This window comes from Carcharhinus amblyrhynchos, unplaced genomic scaffold (assembly GCF_965287045.1).
Source record: "Carcharhinus amblyrhynchos unplaced genomic scaffold, sCarAmb.v2.hapA scaffold_55, whole genome shotgun sequence".
Lineage (NCBI taxonomy): Eukaryota > Metazoa > Chordata > Chondrichthyes > Carcharhiniformes > Carcharhinidae > Carcharhinus > Carcharhinus amblyrhynchos.
In genome coordinates, this window is record NW_027649796.1 from 777232 (window position 1) to 801853 (window position 24622).

At 43.9% G+C, this 24622-nt stretch overlaps 1 protein-coding gene across 1 annotated transcript in view; it reads left to right on the forward strand.

The window, feature by feature from the left end:
* Positions 1-24622, forward strand: part of LOC145337655 (NACHT, LRR and PYD domains-containing protein 3-like) — a 72487-nt gene that overhangs the window by 18026 nt on the left and 29839 nt on the right. Inside the window, exons 6-7 of the mRNA XM_080182472.1 lie at positions 5081-6830; positions 13073-13159. Of these exons, the coding sequence (XP_080038598.1) occupies positions 5081-6830; positions 13073-13159 (1837 nt within the window). The remainder of the gene's footprint in view (positions 1-5080; positions 6831-13072; positions 13160-24622) is intronic.

The following is a 24622-nucleotide window of genomic DNA, read 5'->3' on the forward strand; positions in this document are numbered from 1 at the left end:
TATCCTTGCATAAGTGCGGCGACCAAAACTGCACACAGTACTCCAGCTGCGGCCTCACCAATGCCCTATACAGCTGCAGCAAGACCTCCCTACTTTTATATTCAATCCCCCTCGCTATGAAGGCCAGCATCCCATTAGCCTTCCTGACCACCTGCTGCACCTGCAGGCTGGGTTTTTGCGACTCATGCACAAGGACCCCAAGGTCCCTCTGCACTGTCGCCTGCTGCAGTTTTTCGCCATGTAAGTAATAGTCCTTCCTACCATTATTCCTACCAAAGTGGACCACCTCGCACTTGCCAACATTAAATTCCATTTGCCATTTCCTGGCCCATTCGCCCAGCCTATCTAGATCCTTCTGCAGACTCTCCACACCCTCCACACAATTTGCCGTTCCACCAATCTTGGTGTCATCAGCAAATTCCGACACCATACACTCGGTTCCCTCCTCCAGATCATCTATATAAATGGTAAATAGCTGAGGCCCCAGCACCAACCCCTGGGGCACTCCACTAGTCACCAACTGCCAATCCAAATAGCACCCATTAACCCTCATTCTCTGCCTCCTATTTGACAACCAATCCTCTATCCACGCTAACACCCTACCCCCAACTCCATGCCCCCTTACCTTCTGCAATAACCTCTTGTTGAGGTACCTTGTCAAACGCCTTCTGAAAATCAAGAAAGACCACATCCACCGGCTCTCCTCTATCCACCGCCCTAGACACATCCTCATAGAACTCCAATAAATTTGTCAGACACGACTTCCTCTTAACAAAACCATGCTGCATCTGCTCTATCAAGCAATTCCCCTCAAGATGCCTCGCTATTTCCTCCTTGATGACGGATTCTAACATTTTACCTACAACAGACGTTAAACTAACCGGCCTATAATTCCCCGCCTTTTGCCTGCCACCCTTCTTAAACAACGGTGTAACATTAGCCATTTTCCAATCTTCCGGCACTTCCCCGGAATCCAGCGACGTTTGGAAAATAACCACCAAGGCAACCACTATCACCTCCGCCATTTCCTTCAGAACCCTCGGATGCATTCCATCCGGTCCTGGGGACTTGTCCACAATCAGTCCCTCCAGTCTGTCGAGCACCGCCTCTCTAGTAACAATAATGTCATTGAGACCCTCCAGTCCTACCACCTTTCCATCGCTAACACCTGGCAAATTATTCACGTCCTTCTCCGTGAAGACCGAAACAAAAAAGTTATTCAAGACCTCAGCCATTTCCCCATCCCCTACCACTAAGTCCCCCCTCTCATCCTCTAAGGGTCCAACGTTCACCCTAGCCAGCCTCTTCCTTTTTATATATTTATAAAAACTCTTGCTATCCTTTTTTATATTAAGCGCTAGCCCAGCTTCATAGTTTCTCCTACCCTTTATCAGCTTCTTTGTCAATCTTTGTTGACATTTAAACCTCTCCCAATCCTCTTCTCACCCACTACTCTTAGCTACTCTAAAAGCCTCCGCTTTTAATTTAACACTTTCCTTCACCTCCTTCGTTATCCACAGCTTATTACCTCTCCTCCTACGGTCCTTTTTAACCATCGGAATAAATGCACAAAGTATTTCTGTCAATTTCTCAATTGTCCCATTCCCACTATTTTTTCACCGTGGCCCAGTTTGATTTTGGCCGCTAATTTAGCTGCCTATCACTTTTCTTATTCCCCTTACTTTTTTTTTAACTTGTCCATTCAACACGTTTTGACTCGTGAGCAAGGGAGGCAACATATCATCCAGGAATTTTGTCTGTGGCCACAGAAGAGCCTAAATTGAATCTCCTATAACAATTGCATTCCCACACATTTTTTTTCTCTCCTCTATAGAGCAGTGCCAACCCTGGTGCAACAGATTTGTCTGTTGCTGCTTTCCTCTAAGAGATCATTCCCAAAGTGGTATACCTGATTTGCAGGGGAACGGCTACAGGATATTCCTGAACTGTCTTCCTACCCCTCCTGCTCTGATCTGGCTGTCAACCATTCCCTCCTGATTGTTGTGATTTAGCCTGGGTGTCACCATCTGTCTATATGTGCCATTCTCAATACTCTCAGTCTTGTGGATGCTCCATGGTGTCCCAGCCACCATCCAGCTCTGAAACACGAAGCTGCAGCTGGAGACACTTGCTGCACACTGGGCTTCCTACATGGAACACAAGGATCACACCACGGCTCTGAGATCTCCCGCCATGACATCACCCTTTAACTTTTGAATTATATTTAAATTTAAATAATAGAACATAGAACATTACAGCGCAGAACAGGCCCTTCGGCCCACGATGTTGCGCCGACCAGCTTTTAAGAAAAAACAACACTAACCCACTAATCTAAACCAATCCCATTTCGTCCATAAACCTATCCACAGATCTCTTAAACGCCCCCAAACTAGGTGCATTTACAACTGCAGCAGGCAGGGCATTCCAATCCCTCACCACCCTCTGGGTAAAGAACCTACCCCTGACATCCGTCCTATAACTACCCCCCCTTAATTTAAAGCCGTGCCCCCTCGTGCTAGCTTTCTCCATCCTAGGAAAAAGGCTATCACTATCCACCCTGTCTAAGCCTCTAATCATCTTATATGTTTCAATAAGGTCCCCTCTTAGCCGCCTTCTTTCCAGCGAAAACAACCCCAAATCCCTCAGCCTCTCCTCATAGGACCTCCCCTCCATACCAGGCAACATCCTGGTAAACCTCCTCTGCACCCTCTCCAAAGCCTCTACATCCTTCCTGAAATGTGGGGACCAGAACTGCACACAATACTCCAAGTGCGGCCGCACCAGAGTTGTGTACAGTTGCATCATGACGCTGCGACTCCTAAATTCAATCCCCCTACCAATAAACGCCAAGACACCGTATGCCTTCTTAACAACCTTATCTACTTGATTCCCAACTTTCAGGGATCTATGTACACATACACCTAGATCCCTCTGCTCCTCCACACTATTCAAAGTCCTCCCGTTAGCCCTATACTCAACACATCTGTTATTCCTACCGAAATGAATTACCTCACACTTCTCCACATTAAACTCCATCCGCCACCTCGCGGCCCAGCTCTGCAACCTTTCTAAGTCACCCTGCAAACTATGACACCCTTCCTCACAATCTACCACACCTCCGACTTTGGTGTCATCAGCAAACTTACTAATCCACCCAACTATACCCTCATCCAGATCATTAATAAAAATTACAAACAGCAGTGGCCCCAAAACAGATCCCTGAGGCACACCACTCGTAACCGAACTCCATGACGAACATTTACCATCAACCACCACCCTCTGTCTCCTATCTGCTAGCCAATTCCTGATCCAATTACCTAGATCACCCCCAATCCCATACATCTGCATTTTCTGCAGAAGCCTACCATGGTGAACCTTATCAAACGCCTTACTAAAATCCATATATACCACGTCAACTGCCTTACCCCCATCCACCTCTTTGGTCACTTTCTCAAAGAACTCAATGAGGTTAGTAAGGCACGACCTACCCGCTACAAAACCATGCTGACTGTCTCTAATCAATTCATTACTCTCCAAATAACTATAAATCCTGTCTCTAATAATCCTTTCCAAAACCTTACCCACCACAGAAGTAAGACTCACCGGTCTATAATTCCCAGGGAAGTCTCTGCTCCCCTTCTTAAACAATGGGACAACATTTGCTGTCCTCCAATCTTCCGGTACTATACCAGAGACCAACGACGACCTGAAGATCAGAGCCAGAGGCTACGCAATCACCTCTCTTGCCTCCCAGAGAATCCTAGGGTAAATCCCATCCGGACCAGGGGACTTATCTATTTTCAAACCCTCTAGAATATCCAGCACATCCCCCGTATCAACTGCAATACTATCTATTTTACACCCCTGCACCCCAGTGTCCTCCTCAGCTACATTCATGTCCCCTTGCGTGAACACCGAAGAGAAATATTGGTTCAACGCCTCTCCAATCTCCTCCGGTTCCACACACAACTTCCCTCTACTGTCTGTAACTGGCCCTAATCTTGCCCTAACCAACCTTCTGTTCTTGACATACCTGTAAAACGCCTTAGGGTTCTCCTTAATCCTATCAGCCAAAGTCATCTCATGTCCTCTTTTAGCCCTTCTTAACTCCCTCTTCAACTTCCTCCTAGCCAATCTAAAGCTTTCTAATGCACTACCTGAGCCCTCAAGCCTCATCCGAACATAAGCCTCCTTTTTCTTCCTAACCAACGAATCAACTTTTTTAGTGCACCACGGTTCCCTGGGCCTACCAAATCCTCCTTGCCTGACAGGGATATACCTATCACAGACCCGCAGTAGCTGCTCCTTGAAAAATCTCCACATCTTGGATGTTCCCAGTCCCTGTAATCTCCTAGTCCAACCATAATTGCAATTACTCTATGGTTCTTCTTCTTGTTTCCTTGTTCCTGCACAGTGGCACAGACAAATGATAAACCACAAAATAAAGACTTTACAAACCATAAGTGATAAACCAATAAAAACTTACCCAGTAATACTTACCCAATCAGCTGCTTCCTGTGGCTCTGCACCACTTTTGAATCCTGATGTCACCACTGCATCTCCAAACTCCAAGCAAGTGTTCAAATTTCTCTCTGCACTCTTTGCTCTATATTAAAACTTCTCTTGATGCTGCTGACTGTCTGTCCCAGTCTCCTCCTCTCTCATACCCGTCTAGGTGCTACTGACTATCTGTCCCTGTGACCCAGTGTCCTCCTCTCGCACTCTCTTCTGGGAGCTGCTGACTATCGGTCCCAATGTTCTCCTCTCTCACTCTCCTCGAGGTGTTGCTGACTGTCCAAGATTCCTTTCTCTCCCTCTTTTTTTAGGTGTCTGTATTAAGGGCAGGTTGGAAAGCATTAACCATCAGAGAGAAAACATCACCTTTATAAAATCAACAAGTTATGGAAATATTAGAGTTAAGTCATGATCTGAAACTTTAATTGAAAATTGTTGCTTGTGAACCGAGATTTCCAATACTTAATTTCAATTCCTGCACAAAGCTTGACTAACACTGCAAAGTAAGTCTAAAAATTCAGCAAATATTGTATTTTAATGCAATTTCTCTCTGTTCTCATTGAAGATCTCCAACAGAAACACAAGGAAATACTCCGGGTACAAACTGAAACACTGAGAGTGAACACTATCCTCATAAAGGAGAAGGTTAAGATTTTCCAGCTGGTTGATCGATACGCTGAGCTAACGGTTATTTCCAATGTTCGAGATCGGACACTTGTCGAACATGAACTGCTGGCAAGAGGCCGAGACCATGAAGAATGGAGAGAGAAACATCTCCGGAGAGAACTGGAAAAAATCCGAACTGATCAATTGTTCCAGAGAAGCTTTTTGCGCAAATTTACATTTTTCAGAAAAAAATCTGGGAATTCAGCAGCAGTGAGCGGAGTCCCGGGGATTGGAAAAACAACAATGGTACAAAAGATTGTTTATGACTGGGCCACTGGGAAAATATACCCACACTTTCAATTTGTCTTCAGTTTTAAATTCCGGGATTTGAACACTATTAACTGTAGAATAAACCTGAGGAATCTGATATTGGATCAGTATCCTTACTTTGGGAATATTCTGGGAGAGCTCTGGAAGAACCCAGAGGGATTGCTGTTTATATTCGACGGTTTGGATGAATTCAAGGACACTATTGATTTTGCTGACAATCGGAGAAATACAGAACCTCAGTCCATGTGCACAGATCCTGAATGCTGGTGTGAAGTGTCTGACATTGTGTACAGTTTAATACAGCACAAGCTGCTCCCAGGATGTTCAGTGCTAGTGACCAGCCGCCCCACTGCATTACATTTATTAGAAAAGGCTGAGATCAGTGTCTGGGCTGAAATCCTGGGATTTGTTGGTGATGAACGGAAGAAATATTTCAACAAGTTTTTTGAAGATCAGGCGGTGGCAGCAGCTGTTTTCAAACACGTGGAGGAGAATGAGATCCTGTATACCATGTGTTACAACCCTTCCTACTGCTGGATCCTCGGTCTGTCACTGGGTCCCTTCTTTACACAAAGAGACAGGAAACAGCAGCAAGTTCCCAAGACCATCACCCAACTATATTCCTACTATATTTACAACATTCTGAAAAACCATGGCCGAGAGATTGAAAACCCCCGTGATGTGTTACTGAAGCTTGGTGAGATGGCCTACACAGGAGTCTCCAAGAAGAAGATTGTGTTTAGAAATGGAGATTTGATTGAGTACAATCTGCAACCTTCCCAGTTCCTGTCTGGGTTCCTGATGGAACTTTTGGAGAGAGATGATTCTGCCCAGAGTGTGGTTTATACATTCCCACACCTCACCATCCAAGAGTTTGTATCTGCACTCACACAATTCCTGACTCCAGATCCCAGGGATATTGGGAAACTCCTCAGTGAAGCCCACAGCGAGGAAGATGGGCGATTTGAGATATTTCTCCGTTTTGTTGCTGGTCTCTCCTCCCCACAGTCAGCTCGACCCCTGAAGGAGTTTCTGGGTCCATTTCTTCATCAAACAACCTGCCGAGTGATTGACTGGGTGAAGGAGAAGGTTGAAGGGCAGATTGGAGACACAGAGTCTGAAACTGGTAAAAGGAAGCTCCTGAACACATTCCACTACCTGTTTGAGTCTCAGAATAAAGCACTGGCTCAGAACACAGTGGGATCTATGGAAAGACTTTCATTTAGCAGATTGCGACTGACCCCGATTGACTGTGCAGTCTTGTCTCATGTCATTGGACTCTGTGATACAATAAAACACCTTGATCTGGAGGAATGCTACATTCAGTGTGAAGACCTCCAGCGGCTGGGACCCATTCTGCACAAGTGTCAGGAGTTGAGGTAACTGTTTGTTTGGCCTCATAGCGAATATATTTATTGTTGAGAAGCCATTTCCTTTGTTCTAATAAAACAGAGGCATGTTCGTTCGAGGACGTCAAGAGAGAAACAATGTCCAATGGTCACAGAGAAAGTGTGGGAGAATGGCACAAAGTGCTAATGCTCATTTGAGAGCAGCTGTAGACATGATGGGCCGATTGGCCTCATTCTGAGTCTGTAATAAATTGATGATTCTCTGATAAAACTACATCATTTCAAGAAGGCTGATTCTAGTGGGTAAATAGGCATGGACAATAAATGTTGGGAAAACCAACGATAATCCCGTTGGTTGAATGAATAAAAACATTATTGGGATGAATTTTAAATAATTAGAGCTGTAAAGGCCTCCCTCCAAAATCTGAAGAAGGATCTTTCCCTCTCCCAACAGAAACCATCTGATTATGTACGATGCTGTACAGAAATTAGTTTCTCTTGCTCGGTACAGCTTACAGTTTGTGTTTAATTATTATCAGGATTATTTTACTGAGCTCTACCTCTATTATGTATTACAGTAGGTGTGTGTTTCTGAAGGAAAATTTCTGAAGGAAATAGCAGAGGTGATAATGGATGCCTTAGTGATTATTTTCCAAACCTCGCTGGATTCCGGGGAAGTGCCGGAAGATTGGAAAACGGCTAATGTTACGCCGCTGTTTTAAAAGGGTAGCAGGCAAAAGGCAGGGAATTATAGGCCGATTAGTTTAACGTCTGTTGTAGGAAAAATGCTTGAATCCGTCATCAAAGAAGAAATAGCGAGGCATCTTGAGAAGAATTGTTTGATAGAGCAGACGCAGCACGGATTCGTTAAGGGGAAGTCGTGTCTGACGAATTTATTGGAATTCTATGAGGATGTGTCTAGTGCAGTGGACGGAGGGGAACTGGTGTTTCTCAATTTTCAGAAGGCATTTGATAAGGTGCCGCACAAAAGATTGTTACAGAAGGTTAGGGGGCATGGAGTTGGGGGTAAGGTGTTAGCGCGGATAGAGGATTGGCTATCAAATAGGAGGCAGAGAGTAGGTGTCAATGGGTGCTATTCGGATTGGCGGTTGGTGACTAGTGGAGTGCTGCAGGGATCGGTGCTGGGGCCTCAGCTATTTACCATTTATATAGATGATCTGGAGGAGGGAGCCGAGTGTAAGGTGTCGAAATTTGCTGATGACACAAAGATAAGTGGAAAAGCAAATTGTGCGGAGGGTGTAGAAAGTCTGCAGAGGGATCTAGATAGGCTGAGCGAGTGGGCGAGGACCTGGCAGATGGAATACAATGTTGGCAAGTGTGAGGTTATCCACTTTGGCAGGAATAATAGTAGGAAGGACTACTACTTAAAGGGTGAAAAGCTGCAGCGTGCTACGGTGCAGAGGGACCTGGGGGTCCTTGTGCATGAGTCGCAAAAACCCAGCCTACAGGTGCAGCTGGTGGTCAGGAAGGCAAATGGGATGCTGGCCTTCATAGCGAGGGGGATTGAATATAAAAGTAGGGAGGTCTTGCTGCAACTGTACTGGGCACTGGTGAGGCCGCAGCTGGAATACTGTGTGCAGTTTTGGTCGCCGCACTTGCGCAAGGATATTTTGGCCTTGGAGGGAGTGCAGAGGAGGTTCACTAGGCTGATACCGGAGTTGAGGGGATTGAGCTATGAAGAGAGGCTGAATAGACTGGGCTTGTACTCGTTGGAGTTTAGAAGGATGAGGGGGGATCTTATTGAGACATATAAGATGATGAAGGGGATGGATAGGGTAGAGGTGGAGAGGTTTTTCCCACTCAGAAGGGACAGCAGGACTAGAGGGCACAGCCTTCAGATAAGGGGGGGGGCAGTTTAGAACAGAGTTAAGGAGGAACTTCTTCACTCAAAGGGTGGTGAATCTCTGGAATTCTCTGCCCGTTGAAGTGGTGGAGGCTACCTCGCTAAATATATTTAAGACGCAGGTAGATAGGTTTTTGGTAGGCAAGGGAATTAAGGGTTATGAGGAGAAAGCAGGAAAGTGGAACTGAGCAGCGACAGATCAGCCATGATCTTATTGAATGGCGGGGCAGGCTCGAGGGGCTAGATGGCCTACTCCTGTTCCTATTTCTTATGTTCTTATGTTCTTATTATGTGTTGTATTGGGACAATGTCCCTTTCTAAGTCATGTGATCACTGGTGACTTCCTCATTTAGGGTTACTTTCTGAATCCCTGAATCTGTACTGGCAGCCTCTGTTAACACCGTCTTGCTTCTTGGTTAACTGGTTTTCAACTGAAACTGAGTGCTTCTATCTGAATATAAGCAACCATTTTTTAACCTCTATAACTCTTGCAACGTCGAAAACATTAAATTAAAATGCAGGGACAGTTTAAAGTGAAACCAGGCAGGCAGCTTTGTTTAACATGAAGTGAATTTAAAGTTTTGGCCCTTTCTGAGCTCACAAGCACAGAAACACAAATTAAACTTAAACTCATGAATTATTATCTGATGCCCACAAACATAAATTATTTGAAAACAGTAAAGCCCAATATTCTGTATTCTTTATTAACTGCTACCTACACTTACCCCGCTAACAGCAATGATCGATGTACATATACGTCCAGTCCCTCTGTTCCTGCAATCCATTCTACCGATTATTTTATATTGCTTCCTCATGTACATGTTTCCTGAAAGTATCACCTCACACGTCTCTGTATTGAACTTAATCTGCCACCTATCTGTACATTCCACCATGGTCTGTTTTTCAGCCCCAAGCTCCCCTCCTCACAGTTTCTGATGCCTCAAAGATTTCTGTGACCAACAAACTTTGAAATTTTCCTCAAGACTGCAAATACCCAGATCATTCATATATATCAGGGAAAAAGCAAGGATCCCAATGCTGACTGCTAGGATTCTGCCCGACAGATATCCTCCAACCTGGAAAATATCCATTACTCTTTATTCATCCAATTTTGTATCCACGTTCCTACTTTCCCATTTATTTAATGAGCTTATGCCACAAGTCTGTTGTGTCACTGCATCAGATGATTTTTGAATATCCGTGTACGTCACATCAACAGCAGAACTGACATTGATCCTTTCAGCTGCTTTCTCCAATTCACAGCAATATAAAGCCCAGTCGCAAACGGCAATTTTTCAACCAACCAATGAATTTAATTTCCTCTGGGTCACGATGAGATTTACCATTTCCCTTTTGAACTCAAAGTGGGACTGCTCAGAGTAGTTAAATGATCCCTCCAACCCTCAGCTAAGTTGAACACTACTGCTCCAGGCTGGATTTGCAGGCTTGACTCAATTGGATTGGCCCACTCTTTTCGGTTGTAGTTACTACCTCTTGGCCCCCTCTGGCTCCACTCCGACAAACTGAGATAGTTGGGAATTGAACCCTTATCAATTGCTTGGAAAGCAGCTATGCTCGCTATGATATCGCCACCATTGCATTTAGGGATTCCTGTGGTGTAGATGCACCCACTGTGCTGTGAGAAAGAACATAAGAACATAAGAACATAAGAAATAGGAGCAGGAGTAGGCCATCTGGCCCTTCGAGCCTGCCCCACCATTCAATAAGATCATGGCTGATCTGTCGTGGCTCAGTTCCACTTTCCCGCCCTCTCCCCATAACCCTTAATCCCCTCTCTTATCAAAAACCCATCAACCCGCTTCTTAAAAATATTTAGCGAGGCAGCCTCCACCACTTCAACGGGCAGAGAATTCCAGATATTCACCACCCTTTGAGTGAAGAAGTTCCTCCTCAACTCCGTTCTAAACCGCACCCCCCCCTTTATCTTGAGGCTGTGCCCCCTAGTCCTACTGTCTTTTTTGAGCGGGAAGAGTCTCTCCACCTCTATCCTATCCATCCCATTCATCATCTTATACGTCTCAATGAGATCTCCCCTCATTCTTCTAAACTCTAACGAGTACAAGCCTAGTTTATTCAGCCTCTCCTCATAGCTCAACCCCCTCAACTCCGGTATCAGCCTAGTAAACCTCCTCTGCACTCCCTCCAAGGCCAAAATATCTTTGTGCAGGTGCGGCACCCAAAACTGCACACAGTACTCCAGCTGCGGCCTCACCAATGCCCTATACAGCTGCAGCAAGACCTCCCTACTTTTATATTCAATCCCCCTCGCTATGAAGGCCAGCATCCCATTCGCCTTCCTGACCACCTGCTGCACCTGCAGGCTGGGTTTTTGCGACTCATGCACAAGGACCCCGAGGTCGAGTTCCAGAATTTTGAACCAGTCACTGTGAAGGAATGATGATATATTTCCAAGTTAGGATAGTATGTATCTTGGAAGGGAATAGCCAGGTGGTGATGTTTCCATTCATCTGCTTCTCTTATCCTTCTGTGATAGAAATCGCCAGTTTGGAAGGTGCTGTAACGGGTCATGGTGCCTGTTGCACTGCATCTTGTAGATGGTCCAACAACCACAACTATCTTCCTTTTGTGCTGTTCTTACTCCCACTGGTAGATAGTCCTCCCCCCCCTCCTCAATTTCCATTGATTTCAGTTTTTCTCTGGCTCCAGTTTGCTACATGTGGTCATATTCCATGTCAAGGACAGTCACTCTCATCTCACATCCTGAGTTCAGCTCTGTTGTCCATGTTTGCATCAAGGCTGTAATGAGGTAGGGGTCTGAGTGACCCTTTGTAAGCATAAGCTCAGAGTCAGCGAGCAGATCATTGCTAATTAAGTGTCACTTGTTAGTCTCGATGAAGCCTTCCATGACTGTGCTGATGATTGAGAGTAGACTGATGGGATGGTAAATGGACAGATTGGATTTGTCCTCTTTTTTGTTTACGATCATATCTGGGTAATTTCCCACTATTTTGGGTAAATATCAGTGATTTAGCTCTATTGGAACAGCTTGGCGAGGAACAGAGCAACTTCTGGAGCAGTAATCTTCAGTACTGGAATATTGTCAGGATCTGTGGTCTTTGCAGTATCCGTTACCTTTAGCTGTTTGTTAAAATGTGGAGTGAATCGAATTAGCTGAAGACATATCTGTGATGCAGGGGACCTCTGGATGGTTCAGCCACTGAAGTTAGTTACTAATATTTGAGCCATATCTTTTGCACTGATATGTTAGTCGTCTCCGTCATGAGGATGGGATATTTGTGGAGCCTCCTCCTTCTGCTGTTTCATCGTGCACTACCATTCACAGTTAAATGTGGCAGGACTGCAGAGCTTAGATCTGAGCCGAGGAAACCAGAATTTCCTGAATGAGGAAATCTCCAGTCAAACTGTCAGTGATGTGAAGCAGGGTTTTCTGATAATCCTTTTCCTATGTGAGGATCTACTGGGAAGAGGGAACTCACAGTAATTTCCGGAGATAGAACACGAGCCATACCTGCAGAAAATGTGAGCCTGTTTACTGTGGAATGTAGCGGGAGACACCCCTCCCCTATAAACTAATCAAGCAGAAATATTTCAACTTTCTAATGGGAGAATAATCTTTCCTTGTATAAAATTGAGGGGTGAATCTTAAAGCAACAGTTTGCACAGTTTCACACTTTAACTCACCCTGAGATATTACACAGATTATACAATACCAATATTTAAGAAGCACAGAGAATCCTGAGGGATCCACTCTCACAGCTTTATCATGGACTGTCAGCAAATTGCATAATTCTCATAAAATTCAGGATTTATGTAACAGCAGAAATGATTTGAATTTCCGGAAACGTAGCAGGGTCAGTGAGATTCAGGAGGGTAATTCTGATGATCAAGAAATGAGACCAGAATGTGGGACATGTTTAAAATTACTTTCTTGTTCACAGGATATGGGCATCACATCCTCTGGGGGCCATTAGCAGTGGGAAATAAATGCTGGTCTAGTCAGAGACACCCATATCCCATGGACAATTAAACAAAATATACATTTTGAGAGGTCTAAAAGTGGTTTCCCCCAGTAGGCAAGCCAGTGAGAGTGAATTGTACATCATTTTTCAATGCTGACTATTGCCTTTTCCATTCAGCACAAAGGGTTTGATATTATCTAATTTAATATTGTCACATTTATTAGTGCCAAAGCATTCCGTAGGTAGGGAAGGAAAAGAAAGAGTCCAGAATATAATATTACAGTCATTGCTAGGGTGTAGAAAAAGATCAACTTGGGTAAGATATAGTATCGTAACTTGAATCAGTTCACCACTGGTGCTAAGTTTCTGACACAAAAATAGATCCAGCTATTTTTCCTGCTGAACATTAATCTGAATTTAACACATTTCTCACTTTCTCCATTTAGTCTGGGTGGCAATGAAGTGGGAGATTCAGGAGTGAAACTATTGTCTGCGGCTCTGAAGAATCCAGAATGTAAAATACAGAAACTGGAGTAAGTATCAGACTGTGTGAGATTGTGTTAATAATCAGTGGATGTCTAACACTGTAAATTATTATCAGTGTCAGTAATAGTGTCATTAATAACCATTCCACATCATTCCTGTCAGTATTCGTGTTAAACATCACGGATTCACTCTGATTCCTGAAATCTTTCTCTCTCTGATCTCCAGTTTGGAGAGTAACAGCCTCAGATATTCTCACCTCTGCTCTCAGTACAAACCAGTCAGTGATGTGTCTGAACCTGAGTTACAATAAAGTGCGAGAGTGAAAGAATTAACTAATCATTTATAATTATTCTCAAAACCATTCATGAGAATAAAAAAGATGGACAAAATGTTTATAGAATTACCAGATATGGCTGGTCACATGTTCAATTTAGTTTAATTTGTCATTCAGATTATAGATGTTTCTGTCTGTCGGCTCCTCAGTTTGATTAAACATAGAAAACTGCTGTATATTGGTAAGGCAGATTACAAACTACATGGAATTCTGATGAGGTTTATCCGGAGGGATCAAATTTATATTAAACGGTGCTTTAGGAGCATCTTAAAAGGAAATGCAGAGGTGGAGGTGGGGAGGGTTATGAAGAGAATTCCAGAGCTTACAGCCCAGCAGTTCAAGGCACAGCTCAGCTGGCAATGGCAATAATCACATTATTGATCAGAATAGTCTGAATCAGGTCCCTATTAATAATGGACATTGTTTTTCAGAACCAAGTAATGATACCAAATATACCATTACTATCAGCATTCGTGTTATTAAAAACACTGTCTGCTCTTTGTAGACACACAATAAGCTTGGGAGCAAAGTTTGAAAATTTTCCATCCATCACCACCTTCTGTCTTCTATGAGACAGCCAGTTACGTATCCAATCAGTCAAATTTCCTTCTACCTCACACCTCCTTACATTCTTCATGAGTTTACCATGGGGAATCTTATCAAACACCTTACTAAAATCCATGTATACTGCATCAACTGTTCCAAGTTCGTCTAAACACTTAGTTACATTTGTTACTTCTGTGGATTCTTCTTCAAATCCCCCCAAATGTTTATCACACTGTGAAAAAAATGGTCTCACTGGGACTCTTGCTTCCACACGAGTGTCTCTGAGCCCCACTCTAGAAAACAAAGCAGCCTTTGGAATCTTTACACAAACAGTGCTTTCGCCAAGGATTCCCCTCCAATATATCAATATTTCCTTTAATTATTCCTTCATATTCAGCCATGCCAACAGACACCAGTGCCTCATAGACTGTATAAAGGTGTCACAAATTTAGGATTATATCAGATATCTGGATTCTGGTGAACAAACTTTACCATGTCCGCGCCTAGCAGCTCTGTCTGTAACTGGGAGCCTCTCTCTGCTCATCTCTTTAACTTGGGGAGCAGTAGCTTGTTCAGATTCAGTTTTTTTTGTCACTTTGACTTCTATCTTCCTGACACTCCTCTTTTCCTTCTTGGTTTCTGACGGTGATTTATCTTTTGGGTTCTGCTTTCTGAATCCCTGCATTGCCCTGCGTCTACTGGCAGCCTCTGTGAACATCATCTCTCTTCTTGGATTAACTGGTTGTAACTGAAACTCAGTGCTGAATATAAGCAACATTTTTTTAACCTCTATAACTCTTACAATGTCGTAACCCTTAAATTAAAATGCAGGGGCAGTTTAAAGTGAAACCAGGCAGGTAGCTTTGTGCAACATGAAGTGAAATTAAAGTTTTGGCCCTTTCTGAGCTCACAAGCACAGAAACACAAATTAAACTTAAACTCATGAATTATTGTCTAATGCCCACAAACGTAAATTATTTCATAACAGTAAAGCCCAAGATTCTGTATTCTTTATTAACTGCTACCTACACTTACCCTGCTAACGGCAATGATCGATGTACATATACATCCAATCCCTCTGATCCTGCAATCCGTTAACAATTCTACCGATTATTTTATATTGCTTCCTCATGTACATGTTTCCTAAAAGTATCACCTCACACGTCTCTGCATTAAACTTAATCTGCCACCTATCTGTACACTCCACCATGGTCTGTTTTTCAGTCCCAAGCTCTCCTCCTCACAGTTTACGATGCCTCAAAGATTTCTGTTATCAACAAACCTTGGAATTTTCCTCTATACTGCAAATACTGAGATCGTTCATATATATCAGGGAAAAAGCAAGGATTCCAATACTGACCGCTAGGGTTCTCCACTACAGACATCCTCCAGCCTGGAAAATATCCATTACTCATTGTTCATCCAATTTTATGTCCATGTTGTGTTGATTTTTGAAATCCATGTACACAACACTAACAGCAGAACCGTCATTGACCCTTTCTGTTGCTTCTTCCAATTCACAGCAATATAAAGCCAGTCGCAAACAGCATCCCTTACTAACTAATGAATTTAGATTTCCTGTGTCAGTAATAAATTCACCATTTTCCTTTTGAACTCAGCGTGGGCCGGCTCAGAGTATTAAATGATCAACTGACCCTCCAACACTCAGCTAAGTTTAACACTACTGCTCCAGGCAAGAGCCGTAGACATGACTAAATGGGATTGACCCACTCATTTTGATTGTGGTTACTGGCTCCTGGCCCCCTTTTCATCCACTCCAACAAACTGAGATAGCTGGAAATTAAACCCGTATCAACTGCTTGGAAAGCAACTAATCTAGCTAATATATCATCATCATTGCATTTAGAAACTCCTGTGGTGTAGGTGCACCACAGTGCTGTGAGAAGGAGAATCCCAGGATATTTGACCTCTTCACTGTGAAGGAACGATGGTATATTTCCAAGTCAGAATGGTGTGTGTCTTTGAAGGGAACTTCCAGGTGGAGATATCACCATTTATCTGCTGCTCTGGACTTTCTAGGGATAGAAATCACAAGTTTGGAAGGTTTGTGTAATGGGCCATTGGGACTTGTTGCACAGTATCTTCTAGATGGTACACACTGCTAGCTCTGTATCTCTGTGGTGGATGGAATGAATGTTGAAGGTGCTGGGTGATGTACCAGTCAACAAGCAGAGTTATCCTGGATGGTGGCGAGCTTCCTGAATCTTGAGCTGCACTCATGCAGACACAGGGATGGTACTTAATTAAATTCCTGACATGTGTCTTGTAGATGGTGGAAAGGTTTTGGGAAGTCAGGAGGTGAGTTACTCTGCGCAGAAATCCTCGTTTTTAACCTTCTCGTATAGCTACAGTATTGGTTTGGCTAATCTGTTTCTGATCAATGGTGACATCCAAGATGTATGGTGTACTGGCCTTCTTTAATCGAGGGATTGAGTTTAGGAGTCGGGAGGTAATGCTGCAACTTTATAAGACCCTTGTCAGGCCTCACTTGGAGTACTGTGTGCAGTTCTGGTCGCCTCACTATAGGAAGGATGTAGAAGCTATTGAAAGGGTACAGAGGAGATTTACAAGGATGTTGCCTGGACTGGGAGGCATGCCTTATGAAGATAGGTTGAGGGAGCTGGGACTCTTCTCCCTGGAGAGACGAAGGTTGAGAGGCGACCTGATAGAGGTTTATAAAATGTTGAGAAGGATAGATAGGGTGGATTCTCAGAGGCTATTTCCCTGGGTTGAAATGGTCGCTACGAGAGGACACAGATTTAAGGTGCGGGGAGGCAAGTGCAGAAGTGATGTTAGGGGTAAGTTTTTCACTCAGAGGGTGGTAAGTGAATGGAATCGGCTGCCGTCAGTGGTGGTGGAGGCGAACTCGCTGGGGTCTTTTAAAAGACTTCTGGATGAGTATATGGGGTTTAATGGGATTGGGGGTTATAGATAGGTCTATAGATTGGTAGGTGTTGATGTGATCGGCGCAACTCGTGGGCCGAAGGGCCTGTTTGTGCTGTAGTGTTCTATGTTCTATGTTGATCATTGGGGATTCATGGGGACGATAATCCCATTGAATGTAAAGGGAAATGACTCTATTCTCTCTTGGTGGAGATGGTCGTTGCCTTGCACTTGTCAGCCCTTCCCTTAATATTGTTCAAACCTTGCTAAATATGGACAGGTCCTGCATCACTATCTTGCAAAGTTGAGAATGGTGCTGCACGTTTCGCAGTCATCAACACACGTCTCCAGTTCTGATCTGATGATGGAGGAACTGCACTTGATGAAGCAGCTGAAGATGGTCAGGCCAAGGGCACTCCCCTGAGAAAGTCCTGCTGTGATTTCCTGAAGATGAGATGACCCTCTGTTCACCCACTCCAATAAACTGAGAAATCTGGGAATTAAACCTGTATCAACTGCTTGGAGAGCAACTATGCTCACAATTAGATCACCGACATTGCATTTAGGGACTCATGTGGTGTAGGTGCACCCACAGTGCTGTGAGAAAGAGTTTTGATCAGGATTTTGATCACTGTGAAGGAACGGTGGGTCATATATTTCCCTTTCAGGATGATCTGTATCTTGGAAAGGAACAGCCAGGTGTTGATACTTCCATTCAACTGCTGTCCTGGTCCTTCCAGGGATAGAAATCACCAGTTTGGAAGATGCTGTGTAACGGGCCATGGTGAATTGTTGCACTGCACCTTATAGATGGTCCAACAACCACAACTATCTTCCTTTGTGCTGGTGTAGCTCCAATCGGCAGAGAGGTTTTTCTCTTATTTCCATTGATTTCAGTGTTTCTCTGGCTCCTTTTTTGCTACATGTGGTCATATTCTGCCTTGATGTCAAGGGCAGACACTGTCATCTCACATCCTGAGTTCAGCTCTGTTATCTGTGTTTGCACCAAGGCTGAGTGACCCTGAGTAAGTACAAGCTCAGAGTCAGCGAGCAGGTCATTGCTAATTAAGTGTCACTTGATAGTCTCGTTGATGCCTTCCATTACTGTGCTGATGATAGAGAGTAGACTGAGGGGACAGTAAATGGACAGATTGGATTTGTCCTCTTTTGGTGTACGGTCATACCTGGGAAATTTCCCACTATTTTGGATAAAGGTCAGTGTTGCAGCTGTACAGGAACTGCTGGGCTCGAAACAGAGCAACTTCTGGAGCCGAAATCTTCAGTACAATTATTCGAATATTATCAAGACCCAAAATCTTTGCAGTATCCTGTGGCCTCAGTTATTTCTTGACACCATGTGGAATGAATCGTATTAGCTGAAGACATCTGTGATGCTGGGAACCTCTGGATGGTTCAGGCACTGAAGTTAGTTACAAATACTTAAGCCATAACTTTTACACTGATTTGCTAGTCTCCTTCATGAGGATAGGATATTTGTATGTCCTCCTCCTTCTGTTGTTTCATCGTGCACTACCGTTCACAGCTAAATGTGGCAGGACTGCAGAGCTTAGATCTGAGCTGAGGAAACCAGAATTTCCTGAATGAGGAAACCTGCTGCTGGAAAATCTCCAGTCAAACTGTCAGTGATATGAAACAGGATTTTCGGATAATCCTTTTCCTATGTGAAGGTCTCCTGGGAAGAGGTAACTCCCGGTAATTCCTGGAGGTAGAACACTAGCCATATCTACGGAAAATGTAGAGCCTGTTTAATATGGAATAACGTTGGAGACAATCCTCCCCTATAAACTAATCAAACAGAAAAATTTAGCTTTGCAATGGGAGAGTAATCTTGTTGTATAAAATCCACAGGATGGATCTTCCACTAAAAATTAACACAGCTTCACATTTTAACTCACCCTGAGATATTATACAGGGTAATCTAATGTCAAGAGTTAAGAAGTACAGGGAATCACAGCTTTATCATTTAACTCTCAGTAGATTGTACAATTCTCATAAAATCCTGGATTTATGGAACAGCAGAAACGATTTGAATTTCCGGAAACTTGGCAGGTCAGTGAGATTCAGGAGGGTAATTCTGATGATCAGGAAATGAGACCAGAATGAGGGATATGTTTAAACATTACTTGCTTGTTCACAGGATGTGGACATCGCTGGCTAGACCGGCATTCATTGCCCATCCCTGATTACCCTCAGATTCTCTAGGAGCCATTAACAGTGGGCAACAAATGCTGGTTTAGCCAATGACACCCATCTCTGTGAACTATTGAACGAAAATATATATTTTGAGAGGTGTAAAGGTGGTTTCACCAGTTAGCAAACGAGTGATAGCGATTGTGTCATCGTTTTCCACTGCTGACTATTTTCTTTTCCATTCAGCTGAAATGACAATTAGTTGAGGTATAGTATCGTAACTTGAAACAGTTCCCTACTGGTGCTAACCCTCTGATTAAAAAAAAGGCAAAGCTTCTTTTCCTGGTGAAAATTCAGCTGATTTTAATGTGTTTTTTTACTGATCCGTTTAGCCTGGATCATAATAACGTGGGAGATTCAGGAGTGAAGGTTCTGTCTGGGGCTCTGAAGAATCCAGACTGCAAAGTACAGACAGTGAGGTAAGTGCCAGACTTTGTGAGATTGTTTATAATAATTGGGTGTCTGATACTGTAAATTATTATCAGTGTCAGTAATAGTGTCATTACTAATCACTACACATCATTCCTCTCAATATTAGTGTTATTGTTAAACACCATGGATTTACTCTGGTTCCTGTAATTTTTCCCTCCCTGATCTCCAGGTCAGAGAGTAACAGCCACAGATATTCTCACTCCCACACTCAATATAAACCAGTCAGTGATGTGTCTGAACCTGAATTACAATAAACAGCGAGATTCTGGAGTGAAAGCTTTAAATATTCATTTATAATTATTCTCAAAGCATTCATCAGAATAAAAAATGAACAAAACAATTAAATGTTTGTAGAAATACCATAGATGGGAGGTCACTTGTTCAAATTAGTTAATTGATAATTCAGATTGTAGATATTTAAGTCTGTAAGCTTCTCAGTTTGATTAAAAGTATAAAATTGCTCTGTATCGGTAAGGCAGTTAACAAATGACATGAAATCTGATGAGGTCTATCCTGAGGGGTCCACTCTCAAATATTTTAAACAGGTGCTATTCGGATTGGCGGATGGTGACTAGTGGAGTGCCCCGGGGTCGGTGCTGGGACCTCAGCTTTTTACCATTTATATAGATGATCTGGAGGAGGGAACCGAGTGTATGGTGTCGAAATTTGCTGATGACACCAAGATTGGGGGAACGGCAAATTGTGCGGAGGGTGTGGAGAGTCTGCAGAAGGATCTAGATAGGCTGGGCGAATGGGCCAGGAAATGGCAAATGGAATTTAATGTTGGCAAGTGTGAGGTGGTCCACTTTGGTAGGAATAATGGTAGGAAGGATTATTACGTACGTGGCGAAAAACTGCAGCAGGCGACGGTGCAGAGGGACCTCGGGGTCCTTGTGCATGAGTCGCAAAAACCCAGCTTGCAGGTGCAGCAGGTGGTCAGGAAGGCAAATGGGATGCTGGCCTTCATAGCGAGGGGGATTGAATATAAAAGTAGGGAGGTCTTGCTGCAGCTGTATAGGGCATTGGTGAGGCCGCAGCTGGAGTACTGTGTGCAGTTTTGGGCGCCGCACCTGCACAAAGATATTTTGGCCTTGGAGGGAGTGCAGAGGAGGTTTACTAGGCTGATACCGGAGTTGAGGGGGTTGAGCTATGAGGAGAGGCTGAATAAACTAGGCTTGTACTCGTTAGAGTTTAGAAGAATGAGGGGAGATCTCATTGAGACGTATAAGATGATGAATGGGATGGATAGGATAGAGGTGGAGAGACTCTTCTGGCTCAAAAAAGACAGTAGGACTAGGGGGCACAGCCTCAAGATAAAGGGGGGGCGGTTTAGAACAGAGTTGAGGAGGAACTTCTTCACTCAAAGGGTGGTGAATCTCTGGAATTCTCTGTCCGTTGACGTGGTGGAGGCTGCCTTGCTAAATATTTTTAAGACGCGGGTTGATGGGTTTTTGATAAGAGAGGGGATTAAGGGTTATGGGGAGAGGGCGGGAAAGTGGAACTGAGCCATGACAGATCAGCCATGATCTTATTGAATGGTGGGGCAGGCTCAAAGGGCTAGATGGCCTACTCCTGCTCCTATTTCTTATGTTCTTATGAGCTGAAGGATCATTTTAAAAGTGACGACAGAGATCGAGGTGGAGAGGATTAGGAAGGGATTTCCAGAGTTTACACCCCAGGAACTCTTACACCCCAGGGTGGCAGGGGGCGGGGGGGGGGGGGGGGGAGCGGCGGTGGTGGGGGTGGTGGTGGGACAGTATGTTGCAATGCAGAAATAAGAATGGATATAGATAGGTTAGGAGAGTGGGCCAAGATGTGGCAGATGGACTTTAACGTGGATGAGTGTGAGGTTGTGCATTTTGGTTGGAAAAATGACAAGGCGACTTATTATCTAAATGGGGAGAGACTTCAGGGTGCTACAGTGCAGAGGAATAGGGATGTCCTCGTTCATGAGTCCCAGTAAACTCGCATGTAGCTACAGCAGATAATAAAGAAAGTGAATGGAATGTTGGTACTTATAGCTAAAGAAATATTATATTAAAGAAAGTATTGTTGCATCTACACAAGGTGAGGCCGCAGCTGGAGTATTGTGCATAGTTTTGGTCCCCTTATTTGAGGAAAGGCGTAGTGGAATTGGATGAAGCTCAGAGGAGGTTCACGGGATTGATTCCGGAGATGAGGGGTTTGTCATATGAAGAGAGATTGAACAGTTTAGGCTCAGACTCTCTGGAATTTCGAAGAATGAGGGGAAGTCAGACTGAAATATAGAAAATGATAAAGTAGCTTCTGGCATTCTGGGATGAGAAACATCGTCTAAGGTTAAGGGGCAGCAAATTTAAAACAGAGTTGAAGAGAAACATTTCTCCCAAAGGGTTCTGAATCTGTGGAATTTGCTACCCCAAAGTGCGATGGATGCTGGGACAGTGAGTAAACTTACAAAGGATTGAGACAGATTTTTAATCGGTAATGGGTTGAAGGATTGTGGGGAGATGGCAGGAAAATGGGGATTAGAAGCATATCAGCCATGATCGAATGGCGGAGCGGACCCAATGGGCCGAATGGCCTAATTCTGTTCCTGTATCTTATGAACTCGTGAATTAATGAGCTGAAGGCTCAGCTCAGCTGTCAATGGTAATAATCACAGTACAGAATAGTCAGAATTATATCCCTATTAATAATGGACAGTGTTTTTAATAACACAAATAATAATACTACAAGTACCATAGCTATCAATATTTGTCTTAGCAACGCTGTCCACTGTTAATAGACACATAACCAGCTTGGCAGTAAAATTAAAGACCATGAAATAAAACAGACAATGGCAGCATGGATATGAAGTTATCTGTGAGACAGACAGGAGTGGCAAACTGTACTCTTTCAGTGAGAGGAAGCTTACAGTGGCTTTTCCCAGCAATCAGTACAGTGTTACTGTGGCTAATTGTCTTTACATATATTAACAAATTAGACTTGGGTGTATCTAAAAATGAGATGTGAACCTGGTGAAGCTCCAGCACACGGCCACTTGCAGACCAGAGAGAGGAAGCAGCATATGATAGACCGAGCTCTGGATCAGATCAGAGATCTGCAGTCTTGCCATATCCACTCAAATAGTGTTAGACATGGAACAAATGTTGGACATGCCGCTAACATTAAGCAACACAGTGGTACAGTGGTCAGCACTGCTGCCTCGCAATGCCAGGAACCATGGTTTAATTCCCGCTATAGATGATTGTATGTGTGGAGTTTGCACATTCTCCCCGTGTCTGTGTGGGTTTCTTTCGGGTGCTCCGGTTTCCTTCCACAGTCCAAAGATGTGCAGGTTCGGTTGATTGGCTGTGCTAAATTGTCCCTAGCAGTCTAAAGATGTGTAGGTTAGGGGGATCGGTGGGCCATATATGTGGAGTTTGAGTCAGGGCCTGGGTAGGACATTCTTTCAAAAAAAATGGTGCAGGCTCGATGGGCTAAAGAGCCTCCTTCTGCACTCTGGGAATTCTATATACAAGCCACAAAAGTCTCATGATTACTGATGAGGGAGGCCAGATCATCAGTACAAACAATGAGGCTGAAACTTTAGCAGCCACCTTCACCCAGAAGTGACGAGTAACACGATTAATCTCAGTCTCCTCCTGAGGTCCCCAGCATTACAGATATCAGTTTGATTCACTGCATGTGAGGTAAACAAATGACTGAAGGCACTGCATACTGCAAAATCTGTCAGCCTGGCAGTACCCCAGCAATGGTACTGAAGAATTGTACTCCATAACTAGCCATTCCACTAGCCAAACTGTTCCAGTACAGCTACAAGACTGGATCTACCGGACAATGGGGGAAAAAGCAGGACAAATCCAATCTGGTGAATTACTACTCCATCAGTCTGCTCTTGATCATCAGAAAATGTGGAATCCGCCCTCTGCTTCATGATCATCACTGCAGGAGTTCCTCAGGGTGATGTCCGAAGCCCAACCACCTTCAATTGCTTTATCAATGTCCTTCCTTCCATTATAAGGTCAGAGTGAGAATGCTCACTAATGATTGTACAATGCTCAGTACTGTTCACAATTCCTCAGATACTGAAGCAGTCCATGTCCATAAACAGCAAGACCTGAACAAAACAGAAAATGCTGGAAAATCCCAGCATGCCTGACAGCTTCTGTGGAGAGAGAACAGCTAATGCTTTGAGTCTGGATGACTTTTCATCGGAGCTGGGGTCTGAAGGGCTGAAGGACATTCAGGCTTAACCTGATAAATAGCAAGGCAAGGATCATCTCAAACAGAAGGCAATCTAACCATATTCCCTTTACGTTGAATGGCAGCACCATCGCAGAATCATCAACCATCAACATCTGGGTGGTGGGGGTGCACTGGGATCATTGAACAGACACTGAACTGTAAACACTGTGGCTCCAAGGGTAGATCACAGCCTGGGAATTCAGAGATGAGGAACTCACCTCCTGTCTCGCAAATGCTTGTTCTCTGTCAACAAGGCACAAGTCAGCAGTGTGATGGGATTTGCTCATCTTGCTGGAATTAGTGCAGCTTCAGAAATATTCAAGAAGCTCATCCGTGTCAGAGGAGCTGAATGGATCAGCAGGCCATCCACCAAATTAAACATTGACTCTCTCCATCACTGACACACAGTGCCAGCAGTGTTTACCACATACATGGTGGATTGTAGCAACTCACCAAATTTCCTGAGACAGCATGTTCCAAATGTGTACTAATTATCACCAAGATAGACAAGGATATCAGAAGACTAGAACACCAACTGGCTTCAGATTCCTTTCCAAACCATACAACATCCTGACTTGGAAAATATTGCTTTGCCATCATTACTATGGGATCATAATCCTGGATGTCCCTCCCTAACGGCATTGTATCGGATGGCTGCAGAATTTAAGAAGATGGTTCACCACCCCCTTCTCAAGGGCAATTGGAGATTTGCTAGAAGTGTTGACGTTGCCCGTGACACCATCATCCTATGAAAGAATTAATAAAAACCAGTGCTACTCACTGAAGGGATGAGTAATTGTGCCTGTGTGTAACCCAAAGACAGTTACAGAGGAGAGATACAACAGCTGCTACA